At 40.9% G+C, this 22088-nt stretch overlaps 1 protein-coding gene across 2 annotated transcripts; it reads left to right on the top strand.

Annotated features, from left to right (window-relative positions):
• The first annotated feature begins 640 nt into the window (after positions 1-640).
• Positions 641-22059, top strand: zmynd11 (zinc finger, MYND-type containing 11). Of its 2 annotated transcripts, XM_036558487.1 has the most exons (16): positions 641-808; positions 3380-3511; positions 3597-3756; positions 4505-4528; positions 7392-7553; positions 9572-9649; positions 9753-9845; positions 12002-12089; positions 12182-12237; positions 12462-12539; positions 12634-12752; positions 14896-15148; positions 15695-15763; positions 15863-16159; positions 18128-18313; positions 20215-22059. In XM_036558487.1, the coding sequence occupies exons 2-16, from the start codon at positions 3396-3398 to the stop codon at positions 20335-20337; spliced, it is 1902 nt and encodes a 633-aa protein (XP_036414380.1). In that variant the 5' UTR covers positions 641-808; positions 3380-3395; the 3' UTR covers positions 20338-22059. The 2 variants fall into 2 exon arrangements, with proteins under 2 accessions (XP_036414380.1, XP_036414381.1); XM_036558488.1 differs by lacking the exon at positions 4505-4528.
• Positions 22060-22088: the final 29 nt, after the last annotated feature.

Raw genomic sequence — 22088 nt, 5'->3', positions numbered from 1 at the left:
TTTTATATTAAAAAATAGTTTCTCAAATGTTGAAAAAATTGGTTACGTTTTACTTGTGTAGAATGACTATGAAGCACATTAAAAAAGAAAATTCAAAGAAATCATAAGGGCAATCTGTTATTTAATCTTAGGCCAACTGTGTAAATGGAGCTGTGCATATTATTTTAAGCTCTGCAAGCCTTTGTAACATGGTTTTCCACTCCAAATGTAGAATGACCCAGGTGTTTAAAAACTTCAGCAGCACTGCTGTGTCTGATCCACTTGTACCAGCACAACACACACTAACACACCACCACCACCACGTCAGTGTCACTGCAGTGCTGAGAATGACCCACCACCCAAATAATCTCCTGTTGGGGTCCTGACCTTTGAAGAACAGGGTGAACAAAGTATGCAGAGAAACAGATGGACTACAGTCTAACTGTAGAACTACAAAGTGCTCCTCTATGGGTAGTGGAACTTGTTTCTGAGTGTAGCAACAAGGAGGTGGTTCTGATGTCATGGCTGATCGGTATATATGTATATTATATATGTGTGCATTTCTTTGTGTATGTTAGTATGGTCAGTTTTTGGTGTACGTGCAGGCAGAAAGGCAGAAAAGCAGACAGCAACTCTCGGCGCGGCCGCTAGAGCTCTCCAGCGCCCTGAACGCAGCCAGCCAGCCTGCCTGTGTTTATACCGCCTCGAGTGGAAGTGGGGCCGGCGGGCCTGGCACAGCGCTCCGCTCACATTTCACCCCACAAACCACAAATGTAAGCGTCGTGAGCGGGACTATAAGGCGAGGCATTTAATCAGCTATCGGACGGTGGTAAGTACGAGCGAAAACGGCGCCGATTCGATGCCGTTTTCGGCGTCTGGAGCACAAAACAAATCCGCTCCCAACTGCCTGGTTTTGTCTCGAAGCGAGGGAGGAATATCAACATGGCGTCAGCTTTAGCTCTGCTGCCGACGAGAACGCCTCGCTGCGCTGCTGCGCTAACAGGCTTTTCCCGTCGTTTCTGTCAGCGTTTTGTCGGGGTTTTCGACCTCGAGTGCCGGCCAAAACGGTATTAAGCAACAGTAAGCTGGTTTAGTTTGTCCTCATGTGAGTTGTGAGCAACGTAGCCGCCGTTGTTTCCCCCTAGCACTCGGATTAACCTATGTCGCACACTGCCGCGTAAACGGCAGTAAAGCTGCGTGGTCTCGCTGATTATCGCTAATAAACATTTGCCATTAGTCCACATTTAGTCCAGCTGTACTCTGTTTATCAGCTCGTTCGTCATTTAACAGGTACCTCGGTTTGCCTTCAGCACCTTCTACATTCCGACACTCACTCTGCGGGTCTACATGTACTGTAAGTTGGCCGTTTTAAAAGCACCAGCTTCATTAATAACAGCGTGCGTCCTTCAGAGAGCCCACATTGATGCATCCCACCTTCTTGTAGTAACGAGGGGGTTAACGTGTCCCCCGTGTTGCGCAATCATGTGGAAGCTTTGATGAAATAAAATGAGCAGTTTTTGTCCCTTGTCCTGTTTTGCCACACAGGTTGAAGCAACTATAATAAAAGTGCCAGGCTTTGTTTAGTAAACATAGTTTAAATGACTGACTTGTTAGTTGTATGGTTCAGCCCAGTCTTTGGTAGTGATGGGATGCACATGCATGTGGTAATCCTGACCAGATCTTTCATTTCCCTGACCAAGTAGGGTAAAAAGGGACCGAAGTTAGACTGACGCATGCACCATATTGTAATCATTAATTGACACCTGTGTGAGTTTGAGTTGAGGCTTGTCATGCCTCCATACTGTGTACAGGCGCATAAGGGCCATGTGGCTATTGGTTACAAGTTGATTTGGATGGAAGGATGAGTTTTAGGTGCTCATGTTCAGAATGATATTTAGTGCAGCTGTGCACTCTCAGAAAAAAATAAGTATGAAACTGTCACTCTTGTCCCTGGGGTGGTGCCCTCAAGGGTCCATCTCAGTACCTTTAGTCAGGGAACATAACTGAACCATAATCCACTGAAATGATATGTTCTAAGCTGTACTGACTCCACACACCCCGTCTCGTCTCCAGGACTTTTATTTTACTGTTCTGTTTTAAATCATTCGGTTATGAAAAGGTACAAATACGAACTTTTCACCTGGAAAAACTTATTTAAGGTTCGCAATCAGACCTTAAAACCACTGTAGTACCTTTGAGGGAACATTTACACTGTTTGTGCCTTGATGAGCGGAGAATGTCCCTGCACAGAACCTTTATTTCTAACAGTGTGAAAGGTGTCAGATTTTGCTTGTTAAAAATATTGACTGCAGTATTGAGTTCCTCTCTGTCCTGAGTGCCCAAAAAAAATAGAGAAACCAAAAAGTTTCTGTTGGTACCAGGTGGTGTCCAGTAGTCAGTAATGGTATGTTGTGTTTGTCCTGATGGGTTGTCACAGTGTAAAGGATTCCAATGGTTTAACAGGTGTTCTGGGACTATTTCCAGATGCATTTACTGTTTTGCTAATGGGCTGTAAAGGTGTCCTACAGGAAACTAGTGCTCTCCAATGGTAACCATTAAACTAATTCCACTTAGAAAGCAAACCGTCAAGTTTTAATCCTAATGGTTCTGAATGTCTTTTTTTCATCAGGGTGATAGTTGCTCACTTTTATGATATTGTGAAAATGCCTGCATCCGTAGCTTTAAGCAGATGCAGTAAGATTAGTTGTGCGCCACAAGCTGGACTCCATGCCCAGATTTACTGCAGTTACCCTTATAAAGCATTGGCTTCAACCAGAATGAATCAGTTTTTTACTTTGTTTTTAATGAATTTCACAGAATAATCTAAAGTTAATCAAAGTTGAGACCTCTTGTCCTCCCCAGTTGATCCTGTAAAAGCTTTCCTGACCGTCACCACTGTAAAACTAAGCTTGGTGTTCCTCCAGAGCTAACAAAAACATGGTGGACCTAAACAAATGCTGTTGAATTTATCGCACCCTAACGGGAAATTCATTTCTGGTTTCAGGAGAGATCTGGCAATTGCCTTTCATTGAAAATGACATTAAGCAGTACGCTGCATGGGTATTTTTTGCTCTACTTTTGATTATTATTCTTTTTTGTAGCAAATGCTGATGGGAAAGTGAAAATGTTTGATGGGGAAACAAAAATGGAAATAAGAAATGTTGTAATCTTGCTGGGCTTATTAGGAATTAATTTTTCCTAAACGCAGTCCAGCTGTGAAAATGTTATTAGAATCGTCAGTCTGAGTCTACTGGACGCAGTTGCAGCATAAAATCATCAGTATTTCAGTCTGTTTCAGTAGTGATGTCCACTTCTAGCTACACCGTATGTGTTCCCTGATGTTGCTTTACTCCTTGTCATGGCTTTAAAGCATGCATTAATGTACGTTAACCTGTTGCAGGTTGGGACGCACAGCCATGTCACGGGTGGTGAAAAAGAGGCAGGCCGACCCTAAAGTCGTCCAGTATGTGTGGTCAGCCATTGAAGTCATTCGCAACCAGAAGCAAATCGCAAACATGGACAGGATCTCAAAGTAATCCTCCGCCACATTTATTTGAATTTAATGTTGAAACTGGAACAGGAAACAAGCATGGTCTGTACTGCTGTATTTCCTGCAGGTATTTAAGCCGTGTGTATGGCATGCACCCGAAAGAAACGGCCAGGCAGCTGGTGCTTGCGGTGAAAGACGGCCTGGTGGTGGAGACCCTCACTGTGGGCTGCAAAGGGTCCAAAGCTGGGGTTGAGCAGGAGGGCTACTGGCTCCCGGGGGATGAGATGGTAAGACACATTGATGTTTACGTATTGCACTTGCAGCAAGAGACAGACCTGCCTAGTCTTACAACTGATGTAGGAACCTGTATGGATATTTCTAACTGTTCATACACATTATATTAACATATGAATTTAGTACAATGAAATATGTGTACCTAGGTCCTCTATTTGCAGTTTGGAGAATAACTTCAGCACAGTTTAAGCTATTGTTTAAAATAGCCAGTAGGTTATTGCTAAAATAAGTGTATCTTCAGTTTAGCCTGGAAGTTGTCTTCAGTTACACTACCCAATGAGGTGCATGTTATTCCTTCATGTTTTTGATGAATTGGATACACAATAGCTATCAACATTTTTCTCTTTAGCTTAATTACTTGCATTTGATAGCAGCTAGTACTTTACAATTTGGTAGCTTTCCTGACACAGTCTGTCTTCTCTCTTTTACTCTCTTTCAAAGTTAATTTAAGGACAGTTGTACTGATTTAAACTCATTTAAGTGGAGTTTTCCTTGAGTCTCCTTCACATGCTTTTCGTGTCAAAGAGACATTAAGATTTCAGTGTTTTCACCAGTAGCCGGTAAGATTCCTCTCCTGTGTGAGAGACTGCTTTTAGGGGCAGTTTGTGTTTGTGCTACATCCTCAGCCACTTGGCACATGTATAAGGTTTTAGCGCTAAAGCCCAACGGTTACAGTCAGCCGACTAAAACTGTCAGATTTAGGATTTTAAGCAATTTTTTCTGGATCACTTGCAATCGCAGGAGCAGATGTCTGAGGGAAGCAAGGTAGGCTGACATTAATTTGCTGTGATTTCTACTTACTGCTTTAATCTTCCCTGTAGTTGGTAGTTTGTGTAAACTGTGCACGGTACAGCGTTTGAACTGAATATAGCTTTTTGTCATAGCAGTGTAATCAAAATTGGATTACATGTGAAATTGCTCACATCCATGATGCTGAATCCTCACTAGCGTCATTCCTAACTCTGATGAGTACATTCTATTGCTTAATTGAGAAGGATATGAAATTGCTGTTAAAAAAATCAAAGGTCTTCCCATGTAATGCTGTCTACAAGCTTCATTAAGCTTCAAAGCTGTTCCGTGTGCAGTCATCCCTGTGAGTCTGTTTTGTCACTGAATGCCAAGTAGTTGTGATCTTTTCATACTAGCTAGCTCTTCGAATCTTTAAGAACTCTCCTTGCCCCAGATACATACACACCGTTGTGGTTTCACGCATCTGAAGGTATTTTGCAAAGCAGGATTTCTTACTTAGCCAGGTAACTTAAGCCTGTCCAAAAGGAGGAGAGCAAACGGATGTTACTGTTGGGCAATCCTGACTTTGGGTTTACGTTATCCAGCTTTCTGAGAAATCCCACTTTGTGAAACATCTCTTTTAATTCCTCTTTTCAAAGCACTCTCTCAAGAGCAGTATATCTCCAAGCACTGATGGAGACCCAGGCTTGAAGCTGAGCTAGCATTGCTCTTGCCAGAATACTCACCCTCATAAATGTTCCAGCTAAACATCCACCCACCTTTTCTGTAGGAGCAGCAAGAATAGTACGGAGATGCATCTGCACTGTTTGGAGACTTTTCAGCTGCAGGTCTCCTTTGATACCTTGAAAGTGCTAAAAGCAGTTTGGACAGCAGCCATGCATAGCTGATGTGCTGGCAGTAATACAAGTAGGATTTTCAAGGGTCGCCATTGCATATTGCCTGGTGCCACAACATTTCACGTTTTGGCCATTAAAAATGCCCTGAGTGGCCAGTGGAGATTTTTGTTGACTTTTTTTTTTCCCCCTTGTAACAAACCACCAGACCAGTCGAATATTTACACAGTCACAATTATCCACCATTGATAACAAAACGCAAGATCCAGAGCTTGTTTGGTTGAACACAAAGCCTTATTGGAGACGGGTCCAATTACATTAAATCAGATTTTGTCAGAATTTGGCAGGCGATTGCTACTTTCTACAACTCCTGCTGTAATTGCTGAGTTTTTAGAACATTTACCACCAGTGGCAGTGCTCACAGTAAAAAAAAAAAATCATGTTATTGACTAGAAAAAAACTCATTACAAAGAGTTTGTGCTGGAGTATGATTTTCAAAAAGGATGTGTTCTGTCGACAGGGGTGCAAATTTGATCTGACAAATGAGGTTACCAACTGTAGCTTGTGTACTTGCATACAGCAATTCAGCTGTAAAACCATATAAAAAATACACACATATATATAATGCTGCAAAACCTTGTATCTCCATTTTTGTTGTTTTTCAGTTTTGGGCTATAAAGCATTTTGAGCTGATACTGATATGAAAACTGCTCTATTATTCTTATTATTGCTGCTGTTATTATTACTACTACTATATCACACTTAATGTACCAGCATTTCGCTGCTGTCAGAACAAAACCTTGTATCTCCATTTTTCAGTGTTTGACATTATTTGAAAATGCCTGTTGCCCTTTACATTGTCTGCAAATGTCATGAAGAATGGACAAAAAAGAAACGGCCCAAAATGACTTGTAAAAATGTCTGGTTCCATTGACTTCCTTTTCCTGTAAAGTTATCATTTTGGAAATAAAAAGGTTTTCTTCTGACAACAGTGATAATAACATAATAATAGCTTATATCTGTCAGCTCTTTTGCAGCTCAGCCGTGTACTTTTTTCGACAACCATCCTGCTAACACCAAAATTAAATCACATAATTTGTAAGATGTGGAAGGGGACATGTCCCGCCTCTCCCTCCCCGAATTTGCACCAGTGTTTGTCAGTCATATCAGTTTTCAGAACAGACAGCCATCAGAAGGTCCGTGTGAAAAACGTGGACTGTTTACTTCATTCCCTGCTTTGGCTGGTATATTAAAACAAAACGAAATGGACGTGGGGGGCGTGTACCATAAAGCAGTTCCCTCACTGGTTTTTGGTGCTGAAGTACGCTTGTATACATTGTACTTACAATAAACATGTTAAGTGCATTTCTATAGTTATGGCCACAAATTCACAGGTTGCTTGATGGCCCGAGTGGCCAGTGCAAAGTTTATATCTGTCTAATTTTTGTCTTACTACTATGTGTGTGTGATGGTGGTGGTGATGCTGGTGGTGAGTTTCTTCAAAATGTTGATTCTTTTTTTTATTTTTTTCCTTCCTTTTAGTTTAATGGGTAAAGATGGGACTGTCTCAAAGAAAATAGTGTGAAAACGTGGTGAATGTGAATGTGGCATGTGAGAATGTGATTGAGATTCAGAATGTTTGTAATGGTTTGGGTTTGATTTAAATGGTCATTCACCTGAAAATAAAAATTTATAGAGGGAATGTAACAGAACATCTCTAAAAAAAAAAAAATAGCCTAATATACCCTGTCAAATCTGAATGTAGTGATCCAGATGTAATAGATTTTTTATGTAAACCACATTATAAATGAAGTGCAAGTCTTGAGTTCAGCATACTGACCATTTAAATTGAATCTGTGGTAAATAATCATGATCATTATAAATACTGTGCATAGTGAGTTGTAAAGCAACTACACTTCGAGTCAACGTGAGTGACTGTGATGGCGCTCTGCTTTGATCTCATCTGAGGGACGGAGCCTGTGCAGTCCGCTGGTCCGCAAGGCGGGGCTGGGCGGAGGGCGATCACTGTGCTGTGTGTGTTGCAGGACTGGGAGGCGGAGAGCCATGACTGGTACTGCTTTGAGTGCCACCTGCCCGGCGACGTGCTGGAGTGTGACAGCTGCTTCCGCGTCTATCACCTACGCTGTCTCTCTGAAGAGCACCGGCCCAGGGACGCCACCTCCCACTGGCAGTGCACTATCTGCAGGGTAGGCACACACACACCCAAGGCAGTGCAAAGGAGTGTGTGGAGAAATATTTACATTCATTTATTTTCTCCTTAAAATTGACCATAACTAAGGTCAAGTGAACTGAATGATCTGTAAAATGAATTGAAAGTTCAGTGTTATCCAAAGCTGTACATTTTTAGGTTCATGGCAGGATTTTTGGCTGATGGAGTGAAACTCCTGTCTCAGTTTCTGCAAACTTTGACATTGGTCCATCACACTGTGTGGTTAAAAACAAGTAATCAGACACTTTGTTTTTTGTTTTTGTTATTTAGTATAATTCCAGTGCGCATATCCTGTAAAAATGTACACAACTAATGTATTTTGGCTTTTTATTTATAAATATGAACAAAAAAGGTATGTGTTCTTAACAAAAAATAAAACAAATTGATGAAGAAAAAAATATTTGGGCACATTAAGTACAGTAAGTAAATACAGTACAGTAAGTACATTAGTATTGTACTGCAAAGCGGGAGACCATCTTCAATTCCCCAAGGTCATGAGGGGGTCTCTGTTGGACTTTTAAAAATATATAATATGGGATTTAAGTCAGAAGATTGGCCAGGCCATGCAAGCACAGTAACCTTTTTAAAGTCTTGAGTTATTTTGGCTGCATGTTTACAATCCTTAATTAAATTGTCTTGTAATATGTCCCGATTCGTCGCTCCATTCGTGTTTCCTTCAATGACATGTTAAGTATCATTACTCTATACATCACTGTGGCTTCTGCATTCGTGGGATCAGCCCTTCTAGAGTTCCGTTTTTATTTTGTCTGACCAGAGTACGTTGTTTCAAAACATTTCTGGTTAGAATGCTTGTGTGCAAATTTTAGACATGCTGCTGACTGCGTGGAATCTTCCCAACCAGTGGCGGTGTCTTTGATAATGACACCAGGTGAAGTTTTCACAAGGACATTTTTAAAAAACTTCTGTTTTTTATTAACTCTATATATATTTATACTTTCTTGTTGTATCTGAATATTTTCCCTATTATTTTTTAAAGCTATCTTTCCTTAGGCTTATAAATATATATTTTTTGTTTGTTTTTAACCTTTTCAACTCCTTGGGCTCACCAGTGGTTCCAAAATGCTCTTCGTCATATTCTTCATAACTTGCATATTTCATAAGCTACGTTCAAAAGGTTGGTGTCATATGAGAGCTGTAACTGTCTTCTTTCCAGTCAAATAGACGGGTAATGTAATTTTACAAATTTATAAAAAAAATGAAAAAAAATTTCTACTGAAAGTCGACCCATTTTCCACAAATCTGAGCTATAAACTGGATCTCAGATGGCGTCTCTTCAGTGATCTGCTCTGTAAAAATTATTTTTTATAAAATAATACAAAGAGTATCTAAGATTTTTGGCTTTCAGCAGTAAATTGAAAGCATGTAGCAATATGTTTATGATCATAAAACACATTTTCTGTTTACATTTATTTCATGCAGTTACTGAATAATGTGCCTTACGATCTGGTCATGTAAATTCAGATGGAAAAAACAAAATATACCCAAGGCAACAGACATCAGACATGTGCACTGGAAGTGTATTAACATAAACAGTCAGTCTGAATACTTGTTTTCCTCAGTGTATACGTGACTAAAGTTTTCAACCTTCCTTTTTTGCTTAAATGTTTACAGTTGAGTATAATGGGAAAAGTAATTAAACATAAACATAAAACCAGAGATGTGCAGATACTGAAACAAACATATCCATATTATTCAGATTAATCATGTTAACAATGATTTATAGCATGTTTTGTGCACAACTAGCTGTTAAGCACATGTTTGAAACCTTTGAGATGACAGTGATTTATGTCAGTGTTTGCCATCGAGAAGCTCCCACATTCTGAAACGTGATGTTTGAGACTTATTTCAGTTTTTGGTGGTGCAGTAAACCACTTGTCTTGTAACACAATGTGCTTTTAACTATCACTGGTGTTTCAGCAATACATGTTTTTATTTATTTTTTTTGTTATATATATATCTTTGTCTTGCAAACAGGGTAGCAAAAGGAAAAATTTTGGCAAACAGGAAATGACCACATATCTGAGGTTCATTCTTGCACGTATGAAAGAAAGAGTAAGTTTGTATTGTTACTCTGATTATCTGTAAGATTATCTTTCATCTGATGGCCTTCACACTACACGGAGCATATTTTCAGCTGAATCTCTGTGTTCCTCAGGCGGTCGACCTGCCCAAGAGAGGCAAAGAGACAAAGCAGCCCATGTACAGGAGGCTGATCCACACAGCACTGGACGTGGACAACATTCAGGAGGTGAGAGCAACGACACAAGACACAGTGCACATATAGAGACAGGATGTTGCTTCGCACTTTAGATCTACTGAAGAGATCAGCTCTAGACCTAATTATAGACGGTGGGTTGTTATTCGCATATACTGATATGAATTGATCTTAGTACTTGTTCGCCTAATCAGGTATTCAGAGGAAGCCACAAATAAAATCTGTATGGCGAAATCCTCAGCAGTTCACATGAATGAGAATACGAACAAATAATTATATAAATAATTAAATAAAAACAAGAAAGCAGGCTGTTGTCTCGTCTTTGTATATAAGAAAAAGGTAGGAACTACTCCTCCGTCAAAGAATGACAAACAGTTGCTCACAATTGTGGGAATTCCATAATCATTAACTCCATTAACTGCATAATCATACTCAGCTGATTTTTGCTCCATCCCCACACAGAAAAGTAGCGACACTTAAGATCAATATAACCACAGGTTGGCATGTGCAGTCTTAAATGAAAAAAATGAAATAAATCACACAAATTATTTTAAATTGGTTCTCGTGCAATGCGAAATAGCGCCATCTAAGCAGAGGCATGTTTGGAAATATTTTTAAAAAGTAACTACACCCCACTATTTCCAGATAGCTCCATTCCTGGCTCTACTTTGAAAAATGTCCAAAATGGGAGGGGCACGCTGGGAAGGGCACTGCAGTGATGTACGGGTTTAGAGGTGGGGCTGCGAGGGAAACCGGGTGGGCTGGGCTGGGCTGCTGTGTTTTTTTAGCTAACGTTAGCCCCCAGAAATATTGAGAGTGACCAAATCAAATGGCACTTTTGCAACTTGAAGGTCGTACTTTGGTGCGAAGACACGTCATCTGCGCCTACAGCAGAGTTGAACCAAAGGAGCGCTGCAGAGGTGGAACTGACCATGATGAAATGATATTTTCATAGTTTGGAAAGATGTGTTCACATTTCAAGCAAGGCTGGTGTATTTTATTATTACAGAACAACGCATTTCAGCTGTTAATGAAAAAAAGGTCTTGGGGTGCAGTTACTCTTTAAACATGATGCCCAGTTTGTACAGTGTAAGTTGTGTAATGTCAGCTGGTAAAGCGTTTCATCTCACACACCAAAGCAAAGCCAACAAACAGTAAATGAATGTAAAATATGCATATAAATGTTTTTCACTGAGATTTTCATTTAAAAGGAAAAATGTTCTGTGTTCAGTTTGCAAACATTTTTGAAGTGTCCATCCTTAACTGTATTTATACAACAGTTAGTTCCGGCTTTGCAAGCTGATTGGTTGAGAAACGTTCTAACCATGCTGTTTTTTCACCATAACATCAGGTTTTTTTCACAAACACTGTATCACTCCACTGAGACGCCGTTGCTAAGCAACGACTTTGACAGCTGTAGGAGATGCTCAAGCCGTTTGAACATTTTTACTTCTTACTTTGCCACAAACAGAAAATGGACACTTTTAAGATCACATTTGACCGACAGCCGATTTGGTCAGACTCTGAAAATGAGACGACACTAAATTCCCAAACTGTCATCACCACTGAGCAGCTTTTCAGTCGGCAGCTGTGACAGAAGAACAGCTGAACAACCTGGAATCAGCCAGAAATGAACCCAACACCATTCGCCAAATAAAACGGGCTGTAAGATGCTTTACAGACTGGCTGGAACAAAACAACATTAATACTGATCAGCAAAAATTGACAAAAGTGAGCTGAACTTGATATTGCGGCAGTTTTATGGCTCAGTCCGTACTTCAAAAGGCGAGGCTTACAGCAGACTGTGCAGCGAGTGGGCGGAGCTCGTTACTCTGACGTAGCAACAAGCTGCTTGTTAAGGAGCCATAATTTGGCAGAAGGAACTGCGAACATTAAAACATATTAAACGCCGCGTTCACAGCCCAGTTTATTAATTTCTTACTTTATTTATTTAACTGTTGTATAAAAGCAGTAGAACACTCGAGGTCGTGTCTTATCGCGATAACACACTCCCTCTCGTGTTCTGTTGCTTAACATACCTGATCCAGCCGAGCAAGCACTTCAGCAGCTTCTGAAAATTACAGCCAGATGTCTGTGAACTCTCCAGAAACATGTTTGGGAGCATCTACTTTATACAGATCAACTCCTGCTACTGTGGTGTCATCAAACATTTCTCTTTCCACCTGCAGAACATCTCAGAGGGCAAATACAAAAGCTTCGAGGAGTTCAAAGCAGATGCTCAGCTTATCGTGCACAACACGGCTATTCTGCACGGAGGTTAGACTAATTGTGTTGGGATGGTGGGAATACTTTATGTAGTAATGATGGGTGCGTTGATTGCTTACTCCCGGTGTTTTATTTCCCTACAGCGCATAGTGATCAGACTGAAATAGCCAGGCTTCTCTACAACGACACATGCCACGAGGTAAGAGCTCAAATGGAAGTTCATAAAATGTTTTCATTAAGCTGTTTTTAAATATCAAGTTTATGTTGGTGTTATAAGTGAATTTCGCTGTGCTGCACAAGGAGCAAAGTCTAGAAATCATAATGGCAGCTGATTTACACCAAGTCTGAGAAAGTACTTCGCGTTTTTGCTGCTGTGGGAGGGAAATTGGCTAATTTCCTTTACATCTCTGATTTTCTCACCAGTTGAATGAGTTACTTTTGTGCAGAAACTGCTTCCATCTGTCCAACGCTCGACCTGACAACTGGTTTTGTTACCCATGTGTAAGTACTGGACTGGTTTTGTGGTCCATGTCTAAGTACTGGATTAGTTTTCCACTCCACTAAATTCAGTTTTTTGTTACCTTTTTATGTTTAGGTGCCCAATCACGAGCTGGTATGGGCCAGGATGAAGGGCTTCGGCTACTGGCCGGCCAAGGTAATGCAGAGAGAAGGTAATCAGGTGGACGTGCGCTTTTTTGGCCACCAGCACCAAAGGTGAGGGCTAATTTTACAACCCCATCTGTCTCACAAATGCTAGTATATGAGAAAAAATATGAAACTGTTTCTTTTATTATTATTTTTATTATTATTATTATTAGAGCTGCATTATTTTTGTTTGTATTTCTGTTGTCATTGTTTCTGTTGTTTATTATTCAGTTAGTCGATCAGTTGACTAATTGAAACATTATGCCTTTTTCTGTTTCCTCACACTTTTATCTGTGCAACGAGCTGTTTCTGTTGTTTCATTGCATTATAGAAGAAGCCATATTGACCCTTACCTGTAATATGTCTAATGATCACATGTATCATATTAACATTATATAGCCTTTTAAAAGCTTTTATTTTCAAGTAAATGACCCTTCAACCTTATTCCAGAAGTGTCAGTGGTTGTGTTGACATGCAAAGATTTTTGCCAGTCCGATTGAATACAATCCGATTGCAGATTAAGACTGAGGTGTTTATATGCTCACTCTATTCAACGATTTGATGGAAAATCTTCGTTTACATGCTCACTACAAGTAATCCGATGCAAAACGACGCGCATGCGTGGAGTAGTGCTTAGAATAAACGTTACCATGACAGCGAACATCATGTGAGGTCCAGTCCACCTGAGAAGAGTTTCCAGTTGGCGCGTTGGAGTTTTCAATTGCTTTAAAATGATATCAGACTCAGGAAAACGTCCTTCACATGTACTTATTAAAGAAGGCCGAGAGGAAGACGTCGTGTTCTGAGACACATAAGCTGGACGTCCGTCCCACCGCCGTCTTTTAAAGATCAGAGCATAAACTTATAAACGGTATAAACTTTCGCCATGACGTGACGCACATGATCAGAACCTCGTTCAATTGGATAGAAATTGTATTCCGAATGGTGTTTACATGGACGTGTTCTATTCCAGTTGAGCTATTAGTCGGATTATTAACAGATTATCAGGCTGCATGTAAACGTGGCTAGTGTCTGGCTAATAATAGACCCTTTGCACATTTCCATACTTGATGCAGCCGAAGTCAGCATAGCAGGGGAAAACATTACAGCAATGCTGGAATTTACCAGTGAAAATGTAGACAGAATCCTTTATAATGTCTCTGATGTAGAGGACTGGCTTATTTTAACGTTTATTTTTCCGCAAAATACGTTTCTGGTGGAACAGTTTTCATTTTCTGAGCAAACTTGACCTACAAGGCTTTCTTTCAATATTACCTGCTGTCTAATGTTTACTGTAATAGAGTCAGTGTGGTGCAGCTTGAGAGTAAAGTTAACACAGTCAGTTATATCTTATTGAGTGCGTTTACACGCGCTTAATAATCCGACAAATGCAGGAAATCAGATTTGCATGTGTCATGTGTCATCAGTTTTCTGCTTTGCAGTCAGCCAATAAACTCGCAGAAGAAGACGTGATGTAAACATAATGTAAAACTCAAACTTCATGTCGCAGCTTTTTTTAAAAAACATTGTGCCGCTTTACCTGAAAATATGAACATCTAGAAGATGAAGAACATTTAAATCCTTCATTTTGTCAAGCACGTATTTGGTTTCAGCTTCGCTTCAGAAGTGTTTTGTTGCCATCTCACAGCAACGCTGCTCGCTTACTTTGGTACTGTGGTCTGTTTTCATGCATGCACAGACTGAGAAAGCCGAAAGAAATCTGAGTAAGAGTTTACATGCACTGAGAAATCTGATTACTGAGCTAAAATCCAGCTCTCTTTATCGGATTTCTTAATCAGATTTCTAGACCTTACTCCACTCATTGTCTTTTGAGCGTCAAACCTTACCAATTAGCACAGTCGCCGCAAATAACCACGCAATGAGTTTGTACAGTTTATTGGCTCATTTACCTAATTTTAGCTCTTGTCAAGCTTTCTTCTCTCTGAAAATGAAGTGTTCCACCAAATGAATGACGTATTATGTAGAAAAAGCAGGTAAATACCTTAATAAAAATGTAAAAATGCAAAAAGATATACAAAAGCATGAAAATAGTCTTGTTGCGGCTCTAGTTGTTATTAATATTATAGTTGGGGTGCCAATTTAAATCCTCTTTTAGGGACCCACAAAGCACAATGCTGACCATAAAGGGTGAATGCAGCTTGCTGGTCAGCTTGCCCGGTATATTGATGCTTGTGTGGTTTGCTTGCTCCAGGGCCTGGATCCCATCAGACAACATCCAGGAGATCTCTGTGAGCGTGCAGCAGCTACAGGTGAAGCGCAGTGCGGGCTGGAAGAAGGCCTGCGAAGAGCTGGAGCTGCACCAGCGCTTCCTGCGCGAGGGCCGCACCTGGAAGGGGCGGCCAGAGGACCGGCCAGAGCGGCCAGAGCGACCAGAGCGACCAGAGCGGCAGGACGAGCGGCAGGATGAGGCTGAGTCCAGCATCTCCTCCACCAGCAATGAGCAGGTGAGCACCACGGTTCCATCAACACTGCTGCCTGTGCTTGCTGTAATTTTTTAAGTGTTGGAGCAAAATTGAAGCAAAATTGGGATTGAAAGGATGGTCGAATGCAGAAGGATACATTTTCTGGGGCCATATGGGTTTCATTAGAAAACTTTGTAGTGTTGTCATGTGTCGTATAACACCTCAAGCATTTGTACATGTATGTTGAATATATCAGCATTAAAGAGATGTAATCTAATTTACACAATTTTGCCCAAATATATGTACAAAATATGTTTGTTTTTTTCTGGTAGCCTTTGCTTTACAGTGCACTGGAGCTATAAAGCTAATGTAACTAGAATTAATAGAACCTAATTAATATAGCATTGTAGAAATTACGTGTTATTAAGAAATAACGAGTTATTAAGTAATCTCAAATAAACTTGCTAATGTGGTTTCCAAGACCGTTTGATGTGGTTCATAGAATGAAAGATAATGAACGTTCTGCAGGAGAACCCTATTCTCTCATACTCGGCCACACTGATGTTTAACTTTTTGTTGTGCCTGTAGTCTAAGGGTAACCAGGAGCCCAAAGCCAAGAAGAGCCGTCGTTCTCAAGCACCTGAACCCAAAGAGGAGGTATGCGTTCTTTCATAACACAACAGTCAATGCGCTACGCTGGGCTTCTTCACACCGTGTCTGTGAGAATAGCCCTTCACTCCTGTTCTGTCCCAGCAGGAGCCTGAGCCGGAGGTGGAGGCGGTGAGCTCCAGTCAGGAGATCCCCACCGCCACGCCTCACCAGCCGGAGCGCATGTCCGTCTCGACACAGACCAAAAAGTCCAGTTCACCTTCATCTTCCTCTTCCTCACCGACGCCCCGCATGCTGCACCGCGGCACACAGACGGTCAACGAGGGCAGCTGCCAGAACATGTGCCACGACAAGTACACCAAAATCTTCAGCGACGTCAAGGAGATGATGAAGGCTGAGAACAAGCGGGAAACGGAGCGTGTGCTCAAAGAGGCTCTGGACAAGGTGAGGGTCAAGCCTGTAGTTTGTTTGGTTTGTTTGTTGTTGATTACAGGTTTATTGTTTCACTCATGTTGGTACAAAAGCTTGTTCAATGGATAATGGGCAAGTAATTTGGGGGAGGCTGAGCAGAGACTAGAGCTGCATTGACTAAGTGAAAAAACAGACAGTGAAGTGTCTGTGAACTGTAATTGTTGACACACTTCCAACTCGCTCTTTAATGTTCATATAAAACAAGTAGTTGTTCAGACAGATTGCTGTACACTACAGCAGAGGGAGGTAAATGGTTTCTGTTGTTATAGCACCACTAAGGAAAACACTGCGTGGTGAATTGATGGAATTTTGAATGATGGTGGCAGCCCCCCCCCGCCAAAACCCCAAAAAAAGGTGTGAATAGTTAGATTAGTCGATCAACTGGATAATAGTTGATGAATCTATGTTGTAGCTGTTACCATTAGTTTAAATAAATTGTAGCCCGAAATATGTAATATGTAAAGGCCTTCAGTTAGAAATTATTCTGCTGTTGTGTAAAATGTTAAAAAATAAATAGGTTGTAGTTCGTTAAGTTGAATGCATCATAATTTTATGCCAGGCATCCATGTCACCTCACCTCAGAGTAACAAACTGCTCTGCTTTCTACGTGCCATTGATGCTAAAAGACTAAAGTAGCCTAGGAAAAAGGGGGGTGGGGTTTATTTTATTATCAGACGATAAGAAAATTGCTCTGCAGAATTTGCGGTAGGAAGTAAGTGTACCATGAAGGCTTGATAAGTTTGATGAATCATCCCAAACAAGTATGTAGTGATTGTTATCTGATTATTGTAGCCTCTGCAGTAAAATCATGTTTTTCTTTTCAAATTAAACAGCTTCATAACTTGGCAGCACAAACAGCAGATCTGTTTACTACGACAGGTTTTTATCGCTGTTGGTGTCAGAGATAAGTAGCCTCCCACACTGTTAGCACAGTGCAGGAGCTGCAGGGCAAACAAGATCATAACATTATACAGTGTGTAACGCTACAAGACACACACACACACACACACACACACACACACATATATATATATATATATATATGTATGTATGTGTGTGTGTGTGTTTATATATGTATAGTTCTACAATTACAGACTGTAGTCTGTCTTTTTCTCTGCATACTTTGTTAGCCGCCTTTTAACACACACCACCACCCAAATAGTACCTGCTCTGTGAGGGTCCATGGGGGTCCTGACCACTGAAGAACAGGGTAAAAGGGGGCTAACAAAGTATGCAGAGAAACAGATGGACTACAATCTGTAACTGTAGAACTACAAAGTGCACCTATATAGTAAGTGGAGCTGATAAAATGGACAATGAGCGTAGAAACAAGGAGGTGGTCATAATGTTATGCCTGATTGGTGTGTGTGTGTGTGTGTGTGTGTGTGTGTGTGTGTGTGAGATATAATCTCGCTGTTGTTGGAAGAAAACCTCATATCTCCAAAATGGTAACTTTGTAGGAGAAGGAAAAAACCTACTTTACTTAAATGTAAGTCAATGGAACCAGACATTTTTCCACGTAATTTTGGGTCGTTTCTTTTGGTCCATTCATCATGGAATTTACACACAACGTAAAGGGCAACAGGTATTTTTAAATTATATCAAAAACTAAAAAATGTCAAAAATGGAGATGCGATGTTTTCTTCCGACAACAGCGATAAGCACAAACATATATACAGCTGATAATGATTAACGAATGTAGTGTCTGAAGAGACCAATAACATGGATGTTTGTATAAAAGTTCTGCCTGTGGAATTTGTCAGGCTTTTTTCTCAGTCTGTGCTCAAGCAGGGCAAGGCTGATGAAACTGAAATAAAATCTTTATCATTTAATTATTATTATTATTATCAGTGGAACTCTTGACTGGGAGTAGCAGTGCCAGTACTGGCACTGATATTGGAGCACCTCTGCTCATTTCTCCGCTTTGTTCCACCTATAAAGTTGCGGGCTGAGATGGAGGAGGAGAAGAGGCAGGCGGTGAGTAAAGCAGTGGCCAGCACTCAGGCCGAGATGGATCGCAAGTGCAAGCAGGTGAAGGACAAGTGCAAAGAGGAGCTGATGGAGGAGATGAAGAAAATGGTGAGCCAGCACAAGCAGCTCATCTCACAGACCAAGAAGAAGCAGTGGGTGAGTGAACTAATGCAGCTGCAGACTCAGGGTCATTTAGTCCTTAAAGCTGGTACATTTCACCCAGATGATTTTGAGGTTCTGTAGAAGAGATTCATTACACATTACACACATTACTGTTATGAAATCGCTCAGTTCTGCAGAGAAACAAATGCTAGCTTGTCTGTAACATGCAGTGTCAGCTCTGCACACTGGACTCTCTGGTGATTTTGCAATGTGGCAGTTTGTGAAACTCTCACAGTTCAAGGTGACTGTCAGTTTTAACTTTAGGTGCGGTCAAAGTAAGTTTGACTGCTCCATATTGCGATCTAGCTCGTACGTTCTCAGTTGCATTTGTTACCAAGCTCTAAATGAGAGCATGCCGCCAGCTAGCAGTCCAGAGCTGAGGGAACTTTATTCAGGCTTCACTGGCCGTTAAAGCCGATGTGGCTGAGTTTAGCGTCCTCAGGTATAAAGCAGTTTTGAGTGGCTTGGAAACCTTGATTACTCCCACATTAACTGACAGGAGCTGATCAGAAACATTTTCATGCTTTTTCCTCTGCTTACCTGCAAACAGAGCCAGCAACCCGATCAGGGTTACCAGATTAGGCAGAAGCCCAGTTTCTTTGATATGAAAAAGTGTTTTTATTTTATTTATTTTTTTTATTACTAACATTTATTAATAAGTAAAATAGTATTATGCAGTGTAACAATATTACTTTTACTACTACTGATGATAATAATGATGATGATAATAATGATAGTACATTATCTACACCGCTTATCCTCCTGGGATGCAGGGGTGCTGGAGACTATCCCAGCGGTCATTCGGCAGAAAGCAGGAAACACCCTGGACAGGCCACCAGTCTATCACAGGGCAGACAGACAGACATATACACTCACACCTGGGGTAATCTAGTGTGTCCAGTCAGTATTATTATTTTTATTATTCAGTTATTAAAGTAAGATCTTGAGCTTGTCTTATCCTGAAACTGAAAATGTGAATGTTCAAGACAGTATTTGAGAGAATATTTGAAAATATTCAGTAGCTGCAGCCCTCCTTATTTTAGATGAGACATGCTTCGCAGGTAAATTTTCAGTCAGTGGTGCAGTCTGGATGTTGGTGTTTCTTTTTCTTGTCTGGAAGAAAACATTAAGCATCTCTCAGACTGCAGTTAATGTTCCCATTAGCGCACTGTAGCTGCCTGCATGCGCGTTTCCTTTCGTTTATCTGCTGGCAGGCGAAGATGCTGCCTCACCACCAGTATATATTAAGTTTACATTTTCCATTATTTGGGGAAAAACATTTGCTGTGTGAAAGCCTTTAACGCATGAGCTTTGAAATGATCTTGTGGAAGCTGTGGTTCTGGAGGAGAGCACCTGTAAATCACTGCTGTCAGAACAAAACGTCGTATCTCCAAAGTGGTAACTTAACAGAGAGGAAAAAACATACTTCACTTCTAATGTAAGTCAATGGAACCAGACGTTTTCCAAGTAATTTTGGCCGTTTCTTTTGGTCCATTCGTCATGAAATTTACACAAGACGTAAAGGGCAACAGGCGTTTTCAGATTATAACACTGAAAAATGGCAAAAATGGAGATACAAGGTTTTGTTCTGACGGCAGCGAAATGCTGGTACACTGAGTGTGATGTTGTAGTTGTAGTTGTAGTAGTAATAATAATAACAGCAATAATAAGAATAATAGGGCAGTTTTCATACAAGTATCAGCTCAAAGTGCTTTATAACCAAGTAATAAATTTGATTTGAATAAACTAAAATTGAAAAGTAATAAGAGGGTATAGTGAAATTGAAAAGATGCCTTTTTAAATGTTTTTCTGAGAGTATAAACTGAGCTTGATTGCCTGAGAAAAATGTGGAACTGAGATGTTTTTCTTACACTGTGGCTCCCCCTGTCTGTCAGTGCTATAACTGCGAGGAGGAGGCCATGTATCACTGCTGCTGGAACACCTCCTACTGCTCCATCAAGTGCCAGCAGGAGCACTGGCACGCCGACCACAAACGCACCTGCCGCAGGAAAAGATGAGCCGCAGCCGGTCGCCATTCGCCGCACGCCCTCGTACCTCCACCCATCTAACACGCCACGCTATCGGATAATTTTGTTTCCACCCCCTCATCACCCCCCGCCCCCACCCCCACCCCCAACCCCACCCGGAGCCTGGAATCAGAAGTTTGCCGCAGCATTTCAAACCCACGTGCCCCAGGACACTCTTTCCTCACCGTGGAGGACTCCTCCTATTCCGCTCTGATGAACGCGGTCAGGGCGCCGAGGAGAGGATTTTACGTTTGGATTATACTGTTTTACTTCTGTAAATCTCTTTTATTTGCTGTACAATGAAAAGAGCCTTGCTTGCCTACAAACTAACTGAAATGTGAAGTAATAACCTTTTTAAACACGTGATTCTTAATCACTTGCCATGTAGATATTTTGACTTTTTATATAAGCGGACGGTGTTTGCCTCCTGCGTTGATTGACCTTGGTGGTGTTTTTCCTCTGCGCTTGGTTTTTATCGATGGTTGTGATGTATCATCTTTTTTGGGAACAGGGTTGAAGATGGCAGGTCGTTTCTGTCGGGATTAAAAAAAAAAAATACAATCTCTTCCATTTATGAATATGCACATTTCATGTTACACTTTAAAATAGAAAGATGAATTTTTAATGAAAACAGATTATTTATGTGCTAATTTTGGGTCCATTTTCTGTAGCTAAAGTGTTATAAATCTTTGCTGAGTGGGATCTTAGTGAGGTTTATATGTGTGAAACACGCCCCCTTCCAACCCCGCTGTTTCCATACTTCATGCTTTGCTTGTGTGCCCTAATGCTACCTATGTTGTTTCCTTGCAGTCTGGGAGAGTAGCCGTGTGTCACTTCCACGTTTCACGATTCCAGCTTGGTCGCCAGGGAGTCGAATATGATGAGAATCATGAGGTCAGTTTGTACAGAGATCAGTGTAAATTCTGCATTTTTAAAAAGGATTTTAAGCTCTTTTACTTCTTACCCATAAAGAAAGCAACTTATACCCCCGAAACTAAGTAGGGATTCACGTTCAAAGTTCTCACTCTGAGCTAGACGAGCTCTTCTCAGTTCGCGCTGACCTGAGCAGCCTGAAGAGTTTAGGAATCACAAGGTCTTTGTCGTCTTTTTGCACAGACTCGTATGTGGTTTGTCCCTTTCTGAATCAGCAGGTGTCGATACACCTGAGAACTTCCCTCTCTGTTTCTCCACATCACTGTTGCACTACATGTAAATAACTGTCTGCCGCTAAACGTGACCATTTGATGAGATTTGCACGTTAGTAGCATTATGTACATTTCATGAATGCATTAACTGTGTATTTGATAAAAGTCAATCTGTAAAAAAAAAAATCGATATGGGCAATTGTTTCATTCCAGTGCGCATGAAAGTCGTTATTTCCCGTTCGTTTGCCGCATCTCCTCTGTGAATGCACCTTTTTTTGTTTTTATAAGGTAATTTGACGTCACTTTGTAATCGCGAACAACCTTTTTTCTGTTTTGTTTTTTTTTTTATTTTTAATTTATGTGGGGGGAAAATGAGAGACTACTGAAAGAACGGCCACAGCCCAGCTGGCAGTCTGCACCAGGCGTAGTCTTTCCTTTCATATGTGCATACGGATTAATGTGGTGTAAAAGTTCAAAGTCCTGCGCGTCTCTGGGTCAGAGGCGCCCCCTCCTGCATTACAGTATGTAACAGTACTATGTATAAACAATAAACATATCATCAAGCGGTGATAGTGGTTTTGAAAATCTTTTTGCAGG

Source organism: Colossoma macropomum, unplaced genomic scaffold, assembly GCF_904425465.1.
Source record: "Colossoma macropomum unplaced genomic scaffold, Colossoma_macropomum, whole genome shotgun sequence".
Classification (NCBI taxonomy): Eukaryota; Metazoa; Chordata; class Actinopteri; order Characiformes; family Serrasalmidae; genus Colossoma; species Colossoma macropomum.
This window is presented reverse-complemented; position numbering and strand designations above follow the sequence as displayed.

Coding starts and splice junctions, on each gene's coding strand:
- zmynd11 (XM_036558487.1), top strand. CDS start 3,396: ATGTCACGGGTGGTGAAAAAGAGGCAGGCCGACCCTAAAGTCGTCCAG. Junction 12,238..12,461: donor ACAACGACACATGCCACGAG/GTAAGAGCTCAA, acceptor TTTTCTCACCAG/TTGAATGAGTTACTTTTGTG. Junction 15,764..15,862: donor CACCTGAACCCAAAGAGGAG/GTATGCGTTCTT, acceptor CTGTCCCAGCAG/GAGCCTGAGCCGGAGGTGGA.